Genomic DNA, 21,389 nt, shown 5'->3' with positions numbered 1-21,389 from the left:
CTACTACTGGGGATCCTACTAAACTACTACTGGGGATCCTACTAAACTACTACTTGGGATTCTACTAAACTACCCCAGGGATCCTACTAAACTACTACTGGGGATCCTACTAAACTACTACTGGGGATTCTACTCAACTATTACTGGGGATCCTACTAAACTACTACTGGGGATCCTACTGAACTACTACTGGGGATCCTACTAAACTACTACTGGGGATCCTACTAAACTACTACTGGGGATCCTACTAAACTACTACTGGGGATCCTACTAAACTACTACTGGGGATCCTACTAAACTACTACTGGGGATTCTACTAAACTACCCCAGGGATCCTACTAAACTACTACTGGGGATCCTACTAAACTACCCCAGGGATCCTACTAAACTACTACTGGGGATTCTACTAAACTACTACTGGGGATCCTACTAAACTACTACTGGGGATCCTACTAAACTACTACTGGGGATCCTACTAAACTACTACTGGGGATTCTACTAAACTACCCCAGGGATCCTACTAAACTACTACTGGGGATCCTACTAAACTACTACTGGGGATTCTACTCAACTACTACTGGGGATCCTACTAAACTACTACTGGGGATCCTACTAAACTACTACTGGGGATTCTACTCAACTACTACTGGGGATCCTACTAAACTACTACTGGGGATCCTACTGAACTACTACTGGGGATCCTACTAAACTACTACTGGGGATACTGCTAAACTACTACTGGGGATCCTACTAAACTACCACAGGGATCCTACTAAACTACTACTGGGGATCCTACTAAACTACTACTGGGGAACCTACTAAACTACTACTGGGGATACTACTAAACTACTACTGGGGATACTACTAAACTACTACTGTGGGATACTACTAAACTACTACTGGGGATCCTACTAAACTACCACTGGGGATCCTACTAAACTACTACTGGGGATTCTACTAAACTACTACTGGGGATCCTACTAAACTACTACTGGGGATACTACTAAACTACTACTGGGGATACTACTAAACTACTACTGGGGATACTACTAAACTACTACTTGGGATACTACTAAACTACTACGGGGATCCTACTAAACTACCCCAGGGATCCTACTAAACTACTACTGGGGATCCTACTAAACTACTACTGGGGAACCTACTAAACTACTACTGGGGATCCTACTAAACTACTACTGGGGATACTACTAAACTACTACTGGGGATCCTACTAAACTACTACTGGGGGATATTACTAAACTACTGGGGATCCTACTAAACTACCACTGGGGATCCTACTAAACTACTAAACTACTACTACTGGATCCTACTAAACTACTACTGGGGATCCTACTAAACTACTACTGGGGAACCTACTAAACTACTACTGGGGATCCTACTAAACTACTACTGGGGATTCTACTAAACTACTACTGGGGATACTACTAAACTACTACTGGGGATCCTACTAAACTACTACTGGGGATTCTACTAAACTACTACTGGGGATACTACTAAACTACTGGGGATCCTACTAAACTACCACTGGGGATCCTACTAAACTACTACTGGGGATTCTACTAAACTACTACTGGGGATCCTACTAAACTACTACTGGGGATCCTACTAAACTACTACTGGGGATCCTACTAAACTACTACTGGGGATCCTACTAAACTACTACTGGGGATACTACTAAACTACTACTGGGGATACTACTAAACTACTACTGGGGATCCTACTAAACTACTACTGGGGATTCTACTAAACTACTACTGGGGATACTACTAAACTACTACTGGGGATCCTACTAAACTACTACTGGGGATCCTACTAAACTACTACTGGGGATGCTACTAAACTACCACTGGGGATCCTACTAAACTACTACTGGGGATTCTACTAAACTACTACTGGGGATCCTACTAAACTACCCCAGGGATCCTACTAAACTACCACGGGGATCCTACTAAACTACTACTGGGGATCCTACTAAACTACTACTGGGGATCCTACTAAACTACCACTTGATCACTGCCTAGTTGTTTACCTTTAGTAGTTTCTTGTCTTCTGGGGCAGGAGGGCTACTATCCTGACCTGCTGTCTCGTCCTGTGGACAACAAGAATTCACCAGATCTTAAAACATTCCAGAACACGCCATGCCTTCAAATGGACTCTTTTGACTCATGAATGACTCATCAGTGAGGGAATGACTCATCAGTGAGGGAATGACTCATCAGTGAGTGAATGACTCATCAGTGAGGGAATGACTCTGCCTGAGTGAATGACTCTCCCTTAGTGAATGACTCTCCCTTAGTGAATGACTCTCCCTTAGTGAATGTCTCATCAGTGAGTGAATGTCTCATCAGTGAGTGAATGTCTCATCAGTGAGTGAATGTCTCATCAGTGAGTGAATGTCTCATCAGTGAGTGAATGTCTCATCAGTGAGTGAATGTCTCATCAGTGAGTGAATGACTCTCCCTGGGTGAATGACTCATCAGTGAGTGAATGTCTCATCAGTGAGTGAATGTCTCATCAGTGAGTGAATGACTCATCAGTGAGTGAATGTCTCATCAGTGAGTGAATGACTCATCAGTGAGTGAATGACTCATCATGTTTGATCAACAACCTCTGTTTTGAATGAGGTATGGCTGTACCATTTGCTTTGAGAACATGCTTTAACTTTAAAGGAAATATGGCTGAATTAGAGCCTATGATCAATGACATGTGCCTTAACTTGGATTAAGTTTATGGTTTTGAAGGAGATATATGGTTTAATCAGGTCCTCCACGTATGTTTGAGGGAACCAGATGAATAATGAGCTGTATGACATGATTCTCCTTACACAGGAGCCAGCCTCCATGTCTGTTCTCACAAAATGTTCTTCATTATCGACCCCTGACGTGCAGATATCCCTCCCAATTGCTACTATTATTTTATTTATTTTACCTTTATTTAACCAGACAAGTCAGTTAAGAACAAATTCTTATTTTCAATGACTGCCTAGGAACAGTGGGTTAACTGTCTGTTCAGGGGCAGAATGACAATGTTGATGTTTTCCACCTGTGGGTTATGGGATATTGTGCATGTTTGGAGTTAGTGCATATTGCACCTCAGTAGTCACGGTTTGATTGTTTATTGTTTTGTTTTGTTAAGTTTCACTAACATTAAAGTATGTGGAACTCATAGCGCGCTGCGTCTTGGTCCGCCCATTATTACGAACATCGTGACAGTATCTGTAACAGAGGAACACTATACCAAAAATAGTTCAAATATACACTACCATTCAAAAGTTTGCGGTCACTTAGAAATTTCCTGCTAATTTTTTGTCCATTAAAATAACATCTAATTGATCAGAAATACAGTGTAGACATTGTTAATGTTGTAAATTACTATTGTAGATGGAAACTGCTGATTTTTAATGGAATATCTGCATGGGTATACAGAGGCCCATTATCAGCAACCATCCCTCCTGTGTTCCAATGGCACGTTGTGTTAGCTAATCCAAGTTTATCATTTTAAAAGGCTGGTTGATCATTAGAAAACCCTTTTGCAATTATGATAGCACAGCTGAAAACTGTTGCTCTGATTAAAGAAGCAATAAAACTGGACTTCTTTAGTCTAGTTGAGAATCTGGAGCATCAGCATTTGCGGGTTTGATTACAGGCTCAAAATGGCCAGAAACAAATAACTTTCTTCTGACACTCGTCAGTCTCTTCTTGATCTGAGAAATTAAGGCTTTTCCATGAGATAAATTGCAAAAAAAAACTGAAGATCTCGTACAATGCTGTGTACTACTCCCTTCACAGAACAGCGCAAACTGGCTCTAACCAGAATAGAAAGAGGAGTGGTAGGCCCCGGTGCACAACTGAGCAAGAGGAAAAGTACATTTCATTCTCTTAAACCGATCGCTGTCCGCGCCCGACTAGCACCACTACTCTGGACAGTTCTGACTTAGAATATGTGGACAACTGCAAATACCTAGGTGTCTGGCTAGACTGTAAACTCTCCCTCCAGACTCATATTAAACATCTCCAATCCAAAATTAAATATTAAATTAGCTTCCTATTTTGCAACAAAGCCTCCTTCACTCATGCTGCCAAACATACCCTCGTAAAACTGACTATCCTACCGATCCTCGACTTTGGCGATGTAATTTACAAAATAGCCTCCCAACACTCTACTCAGCAAACTGGATGCAGTCTATCACAGTGCCATCCATTTTTTCACCAAAGCCCTTATACCACCCACCACTGCGACCTGTATGCTCTCGTTGGCTGGTCCTCGCTACATGTTCGTCGCCAGACCCACTGGCTCCAGGTCATCTATAAGTCTCTGCAATGTAAAGCTCCGCCTTATCTCAGTTCACTGGTCACGATGGCAACACCCATCCGTAGCACGCGCTCCAGCAGTTATATCTCACTGATCATCCCCAAAGCCAACACCTCCTTTGGCCGCCTTTCCTTCCAGTTCTCTGCTGCCAATGACTGGAACAAATTGCAAAAATCGCTGAAGTTGGAGACTTAACTCCCTCACTAACTTTAAGCATCAGCTATCTGAACAGCTTACCGATCGCTGCAACTGTACATAGTCCATCTGTAAACAGCCCATCTGTAAATAGCCCATCCAACTACCTACCTGATCCCCATATTGTTTTATTTACTTTTCTGCTCTTTTGCACACCAGTATTTCCAGTATTTCTACTTGCACATCATCTGCACATCTATCACTCCTGTGTTAATCTGCTAAATTGTAATTACTTTGCTACTATGGCCTATTTTCTGCCTTGCCTCCTCACGCCATTTGCACACACTGTATATAGACTTTTCTGTTGTGTTATTGACTGTACGCTTGTTTATACCATGTGTAACTCTGTGTTGTTATTTGTGTCACACTGCTTTGCTTTATCTTGGCCAGGTCGCCGTTGTAAATGAGAACTTGTTCTCAACTGGCCTACCTGGTTAAATAAAGGTGAAATTAATAAATAACTAAAAATTAGAGTGTCTAGTTTGAGAAACAGACGCTTCACAAGTCCTCAACTGGCAGCTTCATTAAATAGTACTCGCAAAACACCAGTCTCAACGTCAACAGTGAAGAGGCGACTCCCGGATGCTGGTCTTCTAGGCAGAGTTCATCGGTCCAGTGTCTGTGTTCTTTTGCCCATCTTAATCTTTTCTTTTTATTGGCCAGTCTGAAATATGGCATTTTCTTTGCAACTCTGCCTAGAAAGCCAGCATCCCGGAGTCGCCTCTTCACTGTTGACGTTGAGCTTTCATTTCTCAGAACAAGAATAGACTGACGAGTTTCAGAAGAAAGTTCTTGGTTTCTGGCCATTTTGAGCCATAATCAAACCCACAAACAAGGACGTTTCTAAGTGACCCCAAACTTTTGAACGGTATTGTAAGTTCTCCTGTATACTCTTAAGAATTAGTTCTTAACTGACCTACCTGGTTAAATAAATAAATGCAAATAAAACGTACCTTATCAGGTTCATCCTCAACAGCCACAGTGATGATATGAATGATGTGCTGATGTTTCCTGAGCTGCTTCTTGAATGCTGCCTCCAGCTGAACGTTGTACTTCATGAAGCAGACATAGGAGCTGTAGCCAGCCACCAGCATTATACTCTCATACCACATGATGGTGTTGTCCAGGAAGAAGATTATCAACATGATCAGGCCTGAAAACAATATAGATGTTAATTCATCAATAGTAAGGGGTTAGAGGACACAGCAAGAGGTTAGAGGACACAGCAAGAGGTTAGAGGACACAGCAAGAGGTTAGAGGACACAGCAAGAGGTTAGAGGACACAGCAAGAGGTTAGAGGACACAGCAAGAGGTTAGAGGACACAGCAAGAGGTTAGAGGACACAGCAAGAGGTTAGAGGACACAGCAAGAGGTTAGAGGTTAGGTAAATGATCATGTTGTGAATAGTAGTTGCATCCCAAATAGCTTCAATTGCAATTATATGCCAGTGAGTGCTGGCCTTTATATTATATGCCAGTGAGTGCTGGCCTTTATATTATATGCCAGTGAGTGTGACCTTTATATTATATGCCAGTGAGTGCTGGCCTTTATATTATATGCCAGTGAGTGCTGGCCTTTATATTATATGCCAGTGAGTGCTGGCCTTTATATTATATGCCAGTGAGTGTGGCCTTTATATTATATGCCAGTGAGTGTGGCCTTTATAGTATATGCCAGTGAGTGCTGGCCTTTATAGTATATGCCAGTGAGTGCTGGCCTTTATATTATATGCCAGTGAGTGTGGCCTTTATATTATATGCCAGTGAGTGCTGGCCTTTATCCGTACATTTATTTGTGATTGAGATCGACTGCTGGTTCCAAGCACACTATCATTTATTTATGAGTGGAACCTCTTCTCCTGTCGTCTGGACTCAGAAACTATCTGGCCTTGATGGCCACATGTACTCTTAATTTCCACCTGGTACAGCCAGAGGAATATAGCCCCACTGAGCCAGGTTCCTCTGTACAGTAGGTGTCTTCCTTCTAGGTAGTTTCTCCTGGCCACTGTGCTCTCGCTTCTACCTTTGCTCTCTGAGGCCAGAGCCGGGTTACTGTTATGCACTTTGACAACTGCTGATGTAAAAAGTGCCGAGGTGCAGCATCTGCCTTTACATGTGATAATATAATATTATTACCTGTGATATAGAAGAAGACGTCCCTGAACAGGGGCCACCAGGTGAGGTGCAGCATCTGCCTTTACATGTGATAGTATATTATTACCTGTGATATAGGAGACGTCCCTGAACAGGGGCCACCAGGTGAGGTGCAGCATCTGCCTTTACGTGTGATAGTATATTATTACCTGTGATATAGAAGGAGACGTCCCTGAACAGGGGCCACCAGGTGAGGTGCAGCATCTGCCTTTACGTGTGATAGTATATTATTACCTGTGATATAGAAGGAGACGTCCCTGAACAGGGGCCACCAGGTGAGGTGCAGCATCTGCCTTTACGTGTGATAGTATATTATTACCTGTGATATAGAAGGAGACGTCCCTGAACAGGGGCCACCAGGTGAGGTGCAGCATCTGCCTTTACATGTGATAATATAATATTATTACCTATGATATAGAAGGAGACGTCCCTGAACAGGGGCCACCAGGTGAGGTGCAGCATCTCCTTGGAGAAGATGGCACACATGCCGATGACGAACAGGATATTGAACACTGCCGACCCCACGATCGTCCCGATGCCCACATTGCTATGAGAGATGAACACGCCAATCAGAGAGGTGAAGAGCTCCGGAGCGGAGCCTCCTGCCGCCATGAAGGTTGCCCCAGCCACGTCGTCGGAGATGGCGAGCTGGTCTGTGATGACGCCGAGCGCAGGGACAAAAAATTCGTCACACACAATGGCGAGTGAGACGAACATGTACATCATCCCGAAGATGTGGAGCGACACCCAGCCTCGTCTCCGGTCCTCCACGGAGAAGATATCAGTCGGGTACTCTCCTTTCTGATGAGGGGCGTCCCCCGGATCGGCAGGGGAGGATTGGGTGGTGTTTGGGACTAGATGGGTGGGTGGTGGGTTGGGAAGGGTGGGGATCTGAATGGGAGGCTCCAGGTCTACATATATACAGTGAACGATAGTCCGGATTGTAGTCACTGATGATGATGATGATGATGATGAGACCTCAGTGGTAGTGGATGGTGTGATATCATCTGTAGTCGTCTCAGAGAAATAATCGGATAATTCAGTTGTCACCAAATCTATAATTTCCTCCTCTTGTGTGTCAACACTGTGTCCCCCCTCCCTTAAATTCTCCAATGCAACTTCCTCCAGGAGGGCCCCTGTCAGTCCCTTTCCATCCCCAGACCCCTCACCTATTTGGGGCAGGGCATGGGGCCAGGGTCCTGGGGAGAGCTTGGAGGTGATAGACAGCTGGTAGAGACAACACAATAGAACACCAGACAGGAGGAATATGACTCGGCTCAGCTGCAGTCTCTTCCTTTGGGTACAATACATTTATGAAGAGATGGTGATTGTGGACTTTAACAGGTATGGATTTGTAAACTCACTCCTCAGCCTGAGAAGTCGTTAATTGCACCATTGAATTGGATTCAGAATACAGGGTTAGGGTTAGGGTGAGATGAGTAATGGCAGAGTGATTCAGAACACAGGTCCCTGGCAGAGTGATTCAGAACACAGGTCCCTGGCAGAGTGATTCAGAACACAGGTCCCTGGCAGAGTGATTCAGAACACAGATCCCTGGCAGAGTGATTCAGAACACAGGTCCCTGGCAGAGTGATTCAGAACACAGGTCCCTCGCAGAGTGATTCAGAACACAGGTCCCTGGCAGAGTGATTCAGGGAAGAATCCAGCTCCTCCCCAACCTGTTGTAAAGGGAAGGAAATACAAAGTTTGAATGAATCAGGTTCCGTATGCATAAAGCGTCCATTTAATTATTTCTTATTTCTTATGGTCTCAATGGCTAAACTGACCCCAGATCAGCCCTCCTACTACTCTGAGACTGGTTTATGGTCTAAATGGCTAAACTGACCCCAGATCAGCCCTCTTACTACTCTGAGACTGGTTTATGGTCTAAATGTCTGAACTGACCCCAGATCAGACCTCTTACTACTCTGAGACTGGTTTATGGTCTAAATGTCTGAACTGACCCCAGATCAGCCCTCCTACTACTCTGAGACCTGTTTATGTATATGGGCCCAGACAAGACAGGTTAAGCAACAGGTGACAAAAGATGAACAGTTTTTTGAATAATAAATCCTCTGTCTCTTTAATGTCAGGATAATTATTATCACATTGAGACATGAGTGTCTGGGGATACATGTACATGTTACTATGAGTCATTGCCCCCTGTTGTAATCAATCCATATATATATTATATTTTTTTTTTTACAGGGACAGTGCACATTAATCAACGTTTCAGTAAAAGTGCCGGTTTTAGCCAGCTGGCTAATTTTCAACCGCAGTCCCTGGGCAGGTTATTAAAAACAATTACAATATAGACAATAGCAACATAGGACAAGCAAGACGTAGCATACAGACAGAGCAACATAGAACAAAAAGCAGCAAGACAAAATTCATAAAAGCAACAAAGTGTTTCCACACCTCACAAGCTACAGACAACAGACAACATGGAAAGCGGCAACACACAGCTAGGGACCATGTTCACAAATCTGATTGACCTTTAGCCAGGTCTTCAAGCATTTTGTGAAAGTGTGATATGTGGTGCAGTTATGTGTGTCTGATGGCAGTGTATTCCAGACATGGGAAGCTCTCACAGAGAATGCAGATTTACTAAAGGTGCTTTTCCTTAGGGGAGCTATACAGTCACCTCTCATGGCAGACCTGTCATGTTTGTCATTTATTATCATGTCTTGTCCCTGTGCTCCCCATGCTATTCGTTTCCCTCTGCTGGTCTTATTTGGTTCTTTCCCTCCTTCTATCCCTCTCTCTCCCCCTCCCTCTCTCACTCTCTCGCTCTCTCTTCTCTCTATCGTTCCGTTCCTGCTCCCAGCTGTTCCTATTCCCCTAATCATCATTTAGTCTTCCCACACCTGTTCCCGATCCTTTCCCCTGATTAGAGTCCCTATTTATTCCTTTGTGATCCGTTCCTGTCCCGTCGGTTCCTTGTATTGTATTCACCATGCTGTGATTGCGTTTCGCCCTGTCCTGTCGTGTTTTTGCTGTGATTGTGTATCGCCCTGTCCTGTCGTGTTTTTTTGCCTTCATCAGATGCTGCGTGTGAGCAGGTGTCTCTGTCGACTACGGCCTGCGCCTACCCGAAGCGACCTGCAGTCTGTGGCCGCTTCTCCAGTTATTTCCCCTCTACAAGTCTAGAGGATTTCTGTTATTCCCTGTTTGGACTAAAATAAACTCTGTTTCTGTTAAGTCGCTTTTGGGTCCTCTTTCACCTGCATGACAAGACCTTGTGGATCTGCTGCCATATGTCTATATATATCTATATGCGGCTATAGTGAGCAATAGAAAGAGAGTGAAAAGTAAAGATCACTACTAAGGACTGTGTGGGCTCTCCTTCTCCGTGGCCGACCTGAGAAAGACATTTAAACGTGTTAACCCTTGCAAGGCTGCCGGCCCAGACGGCATCCCCGGCCGTGTCCACATGCTTCGAGATGTCCACCATTGTTCCTGTACCCAAGAAAGCAAAGGTAACTGAGCTAAACGACCACCGCCCCGTGGCACTCACTTCTGTCATCGTGAAGTGCTTTGAGAGACTAGTCAAGGACCATATCACCTCCACCCTACCTGTCACCCTAGACCCACTTCAATGCTTTGAGAGACTAGTCAAGGACCATATCACCTCCACCCTACCTGACACTCTAGACCCACTTCAATGCTTTGAGAGACTAGTCAAGGACCATATCACCTCCACCCTACCTGTCACCCTAGACCCACTTCAATGCTTTGAGAGACTAGTCAAGGATCATATCACCTCCACCCTACCTGTCACCCTAGACCCACTTCAATGCTTTGAGAGACTAGTCAAGGACCATATCACCTCCACCCTACCTGTCACCCTAGACCCACTTCAATTTGCTTACCGCCCCAATAGGTCCACAGACGATTCAATTGCCATCACACTGCCCTATCCCATCTGGACAAGAGGAATACCTATGTACGAATGGTGTTCACATGACTAGAGCTCAGCATTCAACACCATAGTACCCTCCAAGATCATCATTATGCTTGAGACCGAGGGGCTCAAACCCCGCCCTCTGGAATTGTGTCCTGGACTTCCTGACGGGCCGACTCCAGGTGGTGAAGGGAGGAAACAACATCTCCACTTCACTGATTCTCAACACTGGGGCCCCACAAGGGTGCGTTCTCAGCCTATCCTCTACTCCCTGTTCACCCATGACTGCGTGTCCATGCACGCCTCCAACTCAATCATCAAGTTTGCAGACAACACTACAGTGGTAGGTTTGATTACCAACAACGACGAGACGGCCTACAGGGAGGAGGTGAGGGCCCTCGGAGTGTGGTGTCAGGAAAATAACCTCACACTCAACGTCAACAAAACAGAGGAGGTGATTGTGGACTTCAGGAAACAGCAGAGGGAACACCCCCCTATCCACATCGATGGAACAGTAGTGGAGAGGGTAGCTAGTTTTATGTTCCTCTGCGTACACATCACAGACAAACTGAATTGGTCCACCCACACAGACAGCATCGTGAAGAAGGCGCAGCAGCTGCGCCTCTTCAACCTCAGGAGGCTGAAGAAATTCTACTTGTCACCAAAAGCACTCACCCGATGTCACAGGAAGGCCATAAAGATCATCAAGGACAACAAACACCCAAGCCACTGCCTGTTCACCCCGCTATCATCTAGAAGGCGAGGTCAGTACAGGTGCATCAAAGCAGGGACAGAGAGACTGAAAAACAGCTTCTATCTCAAGGCCATCAGACTGTTAAACAGCCACCACTAACATTGAATGGCTGCTGCCATTGACACTGACTCAACTCCAGCCACTTTAATATTGGGAATTGATGGAAATGTATGTAAAATATACTGTATCACTAGCCACTTTAAACAATGCTACTTAATATAATGTTTACATACCCTACATTACTCATCTCATATGTATATACTGTACTCTATATCATCTACTGCATCTTTATATAATACATGTATCTCTAGCCACTTTAACTATGCCACTTTGTTTACATACTCATTTCATATGTATATACTGTACTCGATACCATCTACTGTATATTGCCTATGCCGCTCTGTACCATCACTCATTCATATATCTTTATGTATATATTCTTTATCCCTTTACACTTGTGTCTATAAGGTAATAGTTGTGGAATTGTTAGGTTAGATTACTCGTTGGTTATCACTGCATTGTCGGAACTAGAAGCACAAGCATTTCGCTACACTCGCATTAACATCTGCTAACCATGTGAATATGACCAATAACATTTGATTTGATTTATAAATGTTGACAACACATTAATATACAGTAAAACAATGTCTTCACATAATATATACAGTATTCTGTATCATTTTCTAAAATCACAAATGTTGCTATCATGCATAATATATCCAATCTATTATCAAAATGTTAACATAAAATTGACAACTTTCTAGGTCCGAAAAAGGAAGTTATCTAGATGTACACTCAGTCTTACCTGAAGTTATCTAGATGTACACTCAGTCTTACCTGAAGTTATCTAGATGTACACTCAGTCCTACCTGAAGTTATCTAGATGTACACGCAGACCTACCTGAAGTTATCTAGATGTACACGCAGACCTTTTTGAAGTTATGTAGATGTACACTCAGTCCTACCTGGTACCAGATGAGGTGTAATTTCTTCACAGCTGGGGTGCATTGGCGCAAACAGTGGAGAGGTTCACCGTAGAGCTGTAGGGTACGGTTCACGGCAGGTTCACATAGGACACACTGGGGGACAGATAGAGGTCTTCACAGTGGATCAGAATTATAACTAATACCTCTCTGTACCTGAAGACTTCTAATAGGATTATCCCTACTGTCACTCTTGTGTTGATTGTCACTCTCACTCTCATTAAGCCTATAGCTATATCAACCATTTCATTTCAATTGTTTTGATAGCCTAATGCAAATGTTTTAATTGGTGGTATTTATTTGATTCCAAAAGCATGGAGATAAATTGTCAGTTTGACATTTTGAGGTTTAATATAATTATTGGTTTCATAATACTTTAAAGAGATTATTATAGAGCTTCAACTACTGATTGAACATTGGAGCTAAGACAAGTTGAAATATAGCTACAAGCAGCAATGTAACAGGGTGCTGGATGATGAGCAGACTGATGAGCAGACTGAGGAGCAGGATGATGTGCATGCTGAGGAGCAGACTGAGGAGCAGACTGAGGAGCAGACTGAGGAGCAGGCTGAGGAGCAGACTGAGGAGCAGGCTGACAGCAGACTGAGGGGCAAGCTGACAGCAGACTGAGGGGCAGGCTGACAGCAGACTGAGGGGCAGGCTGACAGCAGACTGAGGGGCAGGCTGACAGCAGACTGAGGGGCAAGCTGACAGCAGACTGAGGAGCAGACTGAGGAGCAGACTGAGGAGCAGACTGAGGAGCAGACTGAGGAGCAGACTGAGGAGCAAGCTGACAGCAGACTGAGGGGCAGGCTGACAGCAGACTGAGGAGCAGGCTGAGGGGCAGGCTGACAGCAGACTGAGGAGCAGGCTGACAGCAGACTGAGGAGCAGGCTGACAGCAGACTGAGGGGCAGGCTGACAGCAGACTGAGGAGCAGGCTGACAGCAGACTGAGGAGCAGGCTGACAGCAGACTGAGGAGCAGGCTGACAGCAGACTGAGGAGCAGGCTGACAGCAGACTGAGGGGCAGGCTGACAGCAGACTGAGGGGCAGGCTGACAGCAGACTGAGGGGCAGGCTGACAGCAGACTGAGGGGCAGGCTGACAGCAGACTGAGGAGCAGACTGAGGAGCAGGCTGAGGAGCAGACTGAGGGGCAGGCTGACAGCAGACTGAGGGGCAAGCTGACAGCAGACTGAGGAGCAGGCTGACAGCAGACTGAGAAGCAAGCTGACAGCAGACTGAGGAGCAGACTGAGGAGAGATGTTAGTGTTGGTAGCTCCATTAGGGTAACATTGTGGCACCAGCAGGAGTAGAAAGTACACTGCATTCAGAAAGTATTTAGACCACATGTAGCCAGGTCCATCTACTATCCTCCTGACCCTATTTAGCCAGGTCCATCTACTATCCTCCTGACCCTATTTAGCCAGGTCCATCTACTATCCTCCTGACCCTATGTAGCCAGGTCCCATCTACTATCCTTCTGACCCTATGCAGCCAGGTCCATCTACTATCCTTCTGACCCTATGCAGCCAGGTCCCATCTACTATCCTCCTGACCCTATGTAGCCAGGTCCATCTACTATCCTTCTGACCCTATGCAGCCAGGTCCATCTACTATCCTTCTGACCCAGGTCCCATCTACTATCCTTCTGACCCTATGTAGCCAGGTCCCATCTACTATCCTCCTGACCCAGGTCCCATCTACTATCCTTCTGACCCTATGCAGCCAGGTCCCATCTACTATCCTTCTGACCCTATGCAGCCAGGTCCCATCTACTATCCTTCTGACCCTATGTAGCCAGGTCCCATCTACTATCCTTCTGACCCTATGCAGCCAGGTCCCATCTACTATCCTTCTGACCCTATGCAGCCAGGTCCATCTACTATCCTTCTTACCCTATGCAGCCAGGTCCCATCTACTATCCTTCTGACCCAGGTCCCATCTACTATCCTTCTGACCCTATGCAGCCAGGTCCCATCTACTATCCTTCTGACCCTATGTAGCCAGGTCCCATCTACTATCCTTCTGACCCTATGCAGCCAGGTCCCATCTACTATCCTTCTGACCCTATGCAGCCAGGTCCATCTACTATCCTCCTGACCCTATGCAGCCAGGTCCCATCTACTATCCTTCTGACCCTATGCAGCCAGGTCCCATCTACTATCCTTCTGACCCAGGTCCCATCTACTATCCTTCTGACCCTATGCAGCCAGGTCCCATCTACTATCCTTCTGACCCAGGTCCCATCTACTATCCTTCTGACCCTATGTAGCCAGGTCCCATCTACTATCCTTCTGACCCAGGTCCATCTACTATCCTTCTGACCCTATGTAGCCAGGTCCCATCTACTATCCTCCTGACCCAGGTCCCATCGACTATCCTTCTGACCCTATGTTGCCAGGTACATCTACTATCCTTTTGACCCTATGTAGCCAGGTCCCATCTACTATCCTTCTGACCCTATGTAGCCAGGTCCCATCTACTATCCTTCTTACCCTATGTAGCCAGGTCCATCTACTATCCTTCTGACCCTATGTAGCCAGGTCTCTTGTGCAGCTGAAGCAAGAATGTTTTCCAAAACAGGATGTTCAACATGTAAGGCAGGACACCTGGCTGTACTGGAAATTTGACAGAGCATGTTTTTTTGTTTTTTTTCCTTTGTCTTTGCTAAGATAGGGGCAGGGGGGCAGGCTGACAGCAGACTGAGGGGCAGGCTGACAGCAGACTGAGGGGCAGGCTGACAGCAGACTGAGGGGCAGGCTGACAGCAGACTGAGGAGCAGACTGAGGAGCAGGCTGAGGAGCAGACTGAGGGGCAGGCTGACAGCAGACTGAGGGGCAAGCTGACAGCAGACTGAGGAGCAGGCTGACAGCAGACTGAGAAGCAAGCTGACAGCAGACTGAGGAGCAGACTGAGGAGAGATGTTAGTGTTGGTAGCTCCATTAGGGTAACATTGTGGCACCAGCAGGAGTAGAAAGTACACTGCATTCAGAAAGTATTTAGACCACATGTAGCCAGGTCCATCTACTATCCTCCTGACCCTATTTAGCCAGGTCCATCTACTATCCTCCTGACCCTATTTAGCCAGGTCCATCTACTATCCTCCTGACCCTATGTAGCCAGGTCCCATCTACTATCCTTCTGACCCTATGCAGCCAGGTCCATCTACTATCCTTCTGACCCTATGCAGCCAGGTCCCATCTACTATCCTCCTGACCCTATGTAGCCAGGTCCATCTACTATCCTTCTGACCCTATGCAGCCAGGTCCATCTACTATCCTTCTGACCCAGGTCCCATCTACTATCCTTCTGACCCTATGTAGCCAGGTCCCATCTACTATCCTCCTGACCCAGGTCCCATCTACTATCCTTCTGACCCTATGCAGCCAGGTCCCATCTACTATCCTTCTGACCCTATGTAGCCAGGTCCCATCTACTATCCTTCTGACCCTATGCAGCCAGGTCCCATCTACTATCCTTCTGACCCTATGCAGCCAGGTCCCATCTACTATCCTTCTGACCCAGGTCCCATCTACTATCCTTCTGACCCTATGTAGCCAGGTCCCATCTACTATCCTTCTGACCCAGGTCCATCTACTATCCTTCTGACCCTATGTAGCCAGGTCCCATCTACTATCCTCCTGACCCAGGTCCCATCGACTATCCTTCTGACCCTATGTTGCCAGGTACATCTACTATCCTTTTGACCCTATGTAGCCAGGTCCCATCTACTATCCTTCTGACCCTATGTAGCCAGGTCCCATCTACTATCCTTCTTACCCTATGTAGCCAGGTCCATCTACTATCCTTCTGACCCTATGTAGCCAGGTCCATCTACTATCCTTCAGACCCTATGTAGCCAGGTCCCATCTACTATCCTTCTGACCCTATGTAGCCAGTTCCCATCTACTATATTTCTGACCCTATGTAGCCAGGTCCATCTACTATCCTTCAGACCCTATATAGCCAGGTCCCATCTACTATCCTTCTGACCCAGGTCCATCTACTCCCCTCCTGACCCAGGTCCATCTACTATCCTTCTGACCCTATGTAGCCAAGTCCCATCTACTATCCTTCTGACCCTATGTAGCCAGGTCCCATCTACTATCCTTCTGACCCAGGTCCATCTACTCCCCTCCTGACCCAGGTCCATCTACTATCCTTCTGACCCTATGTAGCCAGGTCCCATCTACTATCCTTCTGACCCTATGCAGCCAAGTCCCATCTACTATCCTTCTGACCCTATGCAGCCAGGTCCCATCTACTATCCTTCTGACCCTATGCAGCCAGGTCCCATCTACTATCCTTCTGACCCTATGCAGCCAGGTCCCATCTACTATCCTTCTGACCCAGGTCCATCTACTCCCCTCCTGACCCAGGTCCATCTACTATCCTTCTGACCCTATGTAGCCAGGTCCCATCTACTATCCTTCTGACCCTATGCAGCCAAGTCCCATCTACTATCCTTCTGACCCTATGCAGCCAGGTCCCATCTACTATCCTTCTGACCCTATGTAGCCAGGTCCCATCTACTATCCTTCTGACCCTATGTAGCCAGGTCCCATCTACTATCCTTCTGACCCAGGTCCATCTACTCTCCTCCTGACCCTATGTAGCCAGGTCCATCTACTATCCTTCTGACCCATCGATGGCTCTGAACAAACTTTATTTGACTCTTTGCAAACTGGAATCCATTTATCTGGAGGCTGCATTCATTGTAGCTGGGGATTTTAACAAGGCTAATCTGAAAACAAGACTCCCTAAATTTTATCAGCATATCGATTGCGCAACCAGGGCTGGAAAAACCTTGGATCACTGCTATTCTAACTTCCGCGACGCATATAAGGCCCTGCCCCGCCCTCCTTTCGGAAAAGCTGACCACGACTCCATTTAGTTGATCCCTGCCTACAGACAGAAACTAAAACAAGAAGCTCCCGCGCTGAGGTCTGTTCAACGCTGGTCCGACCAATCTGATTCCACACTCCAAGACTGCTTCCATCACGTGGACTGGGATATGTTTCGTATTGCGTCAGACAACAACATTGACGAATACGCTGATTCGGTGAGTGAGTTCATTAGAACGTGCGTTGAAGATGTCGTTCCCATAGCAACGATTAAAACATTCCCAAACCAGAAACCGTTCGCGTGAAACTGAAAGCCCGAACCACTGCTTTTAATCAGGGCAAGGTGACCGGAAACATGACCAAATACAAACAGTGTAACTATTCCCTCCGCAAGGCAATTAAACAAGCTAAGCATCAGTATAGAGACAAAGTAGAATCTCAATTCAACGGCTCAGACACGAGGTATGTGGCAGGGTCTACAGTCAATCACGGACTACAAAAAGAAAACCAGCCCAGTCACGGACCAGGAAGTCTTGCTCCCAGGCAGACGAAATAACTTTTTTGCCCGCTTTGAGGACAATACAGTGCCACTGACACGGCCCGCAACTAAAACATGCGGACTCTCCTTCACTGCAGCCGACGTGAGGAAAACATTTAAACGTGTCAACCCTCGCAAGGCTGCAGGCCCAGACGGCATCCCCAGCCGCGCCCTCAGAGCATGCGCAGACCAGCTGGCTGGTGTGTTTACGGACATATTCAATCAATCCCTATCCCAGTCTGTTGTTCCCACATGCTTCAAGAGGGCCACCATTGTTCCTGTTCCCAAGAAAGCTAAGGTAACTGAGCTAAACGACTACCGCCCCGTAGCACTCACTTCCGTCATCATGAAGTGCTTTGAGAGACTAGTCAAGGACCGTATCACCTCCACCCTACCTGACACCCTAGACCCACTCCAATTTGCTTACCGCCCAAATAGGTCCACAGACGATGCAATCTCAACCACACTGCACACTGCCCTAACCAATCTGGACAAGAGGAATACCTATGTGAGAATGCTGTTCATCCACTACAGCTCGGCATTTAACACCATAGTGCCCTCCAAGCTCGTCATCAAGCTCGAGACCCTGGGTCTCGACCCCGCTCTGTGCAACTGGGTACTGGACTTCCTGACGGGCCGCCCCCAGGTGGTGAGGGTAGGCATCAACATTTCCACCCCGCTGATCCTCAACACTGGGGCCCCACAAGGGTGCGTTCTGAGCCCTCTCCTGTACTCCCTGTTCACCCACGACTGCGTGGCCACGCACGCCTCCAACTCAATCATCAAGTTTGCGGACGACACAACAGTGGTAGGCTTGATTACCAACAACGACGAGACGGCCTACAGGGAGGAGGTGAGGACCCTTGGAGTGTGGTGTCAGGAAAATAACCTCACACTCAACGTCAACAAAACTAAGGAGTGGATTGTGGACTTCAGGAAACAGCAGAGGGAACACCCCCTATCCACATTGATGGGACAGTAGTGGAGAGGGTAGTAAGTTTTAAGTTCCTCGGCGTACACATCACAGACAAACTGAATTGGTCCACCCACACAGACAGCATCGTGAAGAAGGCGCAGCAGCGCCTATTCAACCTCAGGAGGCTGAAGAATTTCGGCTTGTCACCAAAAGCACTCACAAACTTCTACAGATGCACAATTGAGAGCATCCTGTCGGGCTGTATCACCGCCTGGTACGGCAACTGCTCCACCCACAACCGTAAGTTTCTCCAGAGGGTAGTGAGGTCTGCACAACGCATCACCGGGGGCAAACTACCTGCCCTCCAGGACACCTACACCACCCGATGTCACAGGAAGGCCATAAAGATCATCAAGGACAACAACCACCCGAGCCACTGCCTGTTCACCCCGCTATCATCCAGAAGGCGAGGTCAGTACAGGTGCATCAAAGCTGGGACCGAGAGACTGAAAAACAGCTTCTATCTCAAGGCCATCAGACTGTTAAACAGCCACCACTAACATTGAGTGGCTGCTGCCAACACACTGACTCAACACCAGCCACTTTAATAATGGGAATTGATGGGAAATTATGTAAAATATATCACTAGCCACTTTAAACAATGCTACCTAATATAATGTTTACATAGCCTACATTATTCATCTCATATGTATATGTATATACTGTACTCTATATCATCTATTGCATCTTTATGTAATACATGTATCACTAGCCACTTTAACTATGCCACTTTGTTTACATACTCATCTAATATGTATATACTGCACTCAATACCATCTACTGTATCTTGCCTATGCCGCTCTGTACCAACACTCACTCATATATCTTTATGTACATATTCTTATCCCCTTACACTTGTGTCTATAAGGTAGTAGTTTTGGAATTGTTAGCTAGATTACTTGTTGGTTATTACTGCATTGTCGGAACTAGAAGCACAAGCATTTCGCTACACTCGCATTAACATCTGCTAACCATGTGTATGTGACAAATAACATTTGATTTGATTTGACCCAGGTCCATCTACTCTCCTTTTTATTTTTTTTATTTCACCTTTATTTAACCACGTTGGCCAGTTGAGAACAACTACGCCTGCGACCTGGCCAAGATAAAGCAAAGCATTGCGACAACAACAACAACACAGAGTTACACATTGGATTAACAAATGTACAGTCAATAACACAATAGAATAATCTGTATACAGTGTGTGCAAATGTAGTAAGATTAGGGAGGTAAGGCAATAAATAGGCCATAGTTGCAAAATAATTACAATTTAGCATTAACACTGGAGTGATAGATGTGCAGATGATGATGTGCAAGTAGAGATACTGGGGTGCAAAGAGCCTAAATAAATAACAATATGACAGATTGGCTGTGTACAGGTACAGTGATTGGTAAGCTGCTCTGACAGCTTATGCTTAAAGTTAGAGAGGGAGATATAAGACTTCAGTGATTTTTGCAATTCGTTTCAGTCATTTTCAGCAGAGAACTGGAAGGAAAGGCGGCCAAAGTAGGTGTTGGCTTTGGGGATGACCAGTGAGATATACGTGTTGGAGCGTGTGCTACATTTGGGTGTTGCTATGGTCACCATTGAGCTGAGATAAGACAGGGCTTAACCTAGTAAAGACTTATAGATGACATGGAGCCAGTGGGTTTGGCGACGAATATTAAGCGAGGACCAGCCAACGAGAACATACAGGTCACAGTGGTGGGTAGTATATGGGGCTTTGGTGAAAACAGATGGCACTGTGATAGACTGCATCCAATTTGCTGAGTAGAGTGTTGGAGGCTATTTTGTAAATGACATCGCCGAAATCAAGGATCGGTAGAATAGTCCGTTTTACAAGGGTATGTTTAGCAGCATGAGTGATGGAGGCTTTGTTGTGAGATAGAAAGCCGAGTGGGAGGAGTGGGAGGCCCTGGTGCACAACTGAGGGCCTCAACTGAGGAAGAGGACAAGTACATTAGAGTATCTAGTTTGAGAAACAGAAGCCTCACAAGTCCGCAACTGGCAGCTTCATTAAATAGTACCTGCAAAACACCAGTCTCAACGTCAACATCGAAGAGGCAACTCCGGGATGCTGGCCTTCTAGGCAGAGTTGCAAAGAAAAGGCCATTTCTCAGATTGGCCAATAAAAAGAAAAGATTAAGGTATGCAAAAGAACACAGGAAGCCCCAGTGACTCTGTCTATAACAAAGATGAAGCAGATGATAAACTACTGGACTGTTTTGCACAGACTGGAACATGTTCCGGGATTCTTCCAATGGCATTGAGGAGTACACCACATCAGTCACTGGTTTTATCAATAAGTGCATCGATGACGTTGTCCCCACTGTGACTGTACGTACATACCCCAACCAGAAGTCATGGATTACAGGCAACATTCGCACCGAGCTAAAGGGTAGAGCTGCTGCTTTCAAGGAGCGGGACTCTAACCCGGAACCTTATAAGAAATCCTGCTATGCCCTCTGACGAACCATGAAACAGGCAAAGTGTCAATACAGGACTAAGATCGAATTGTTGGTGAGGGAGATAAAAGTCTCCAACTTCAGCGATTTTTGCAGTTCGTTCCAGTCACAGGCAGCAGAGTACTGGAACAAAAGGCGGCCAAATGAGGTGTTGGCTTTAGGGATGATCAGTGAGATACACCTGCTGGAGCGCGTGCTACGGATGGGTGTTGCCATCGTGACCAGTGAACTGAGATAAGGCG

General features: G+C 46.1%; 1 protein-coding gene across 1 annotated transcript in view; it reads right to left on the bottom strand.

Annotated features, from left to right (window-relative positions):
* slc24a1 (solute carrier family 24 member 1) overlaps positions 1-12,431 on the bottom strand; it is a 65,714-nt gene extending 53,283 nt beyond the window's left edge. The window contains exons 1-4 of the mRNA XM_046353305.1: positions 12,304-12,431; positions 7,088-8,359; positions 5,481-5,680; positions 2,051-2,110 (exon numbers count right to left, since the gene is read on the bottom strand). Coding sequence (XP_046209261.1) covers positions 2,051-2,110; positions 5,481-5,680; positions 7,088-7,991 — 1,164 coding nt within the window. The 5' untranslated portion in view covers positions 7,992-8,359; positions 12,304-12,431. The remainder of the gene's footprint in view (positions 1-2,050; positions 2,111-5,480; positions 5,681-7,087; positions 8,360-12,303) is intronic.
* Positions 12,432-21,389: the final 8,958 nt, after the last annotated feature.

The sequence above is a fragment of the Oncorhynchus gorbuscha genome, linkage group LG01 (assembly GCF_021184085.1).
Source record: "Oncorhynchus gorbuscha isolate QuinsamMale2020 ecotype Even-year linkage group LG01, OgorEven_v1.0, whole genome shotgun sequence".
Classification (NCBI taxonomy): domain Eukaryota; kingdom Metazoa; phylum Chordata; class Actinopteri; order Salmoniformes; family Salmonidae; genus Oncorhynchus; species Oncorhynchus gorbuscha.
This window is presented reverse-complemented; position numbering and strand designations above follow the sequence as displayed.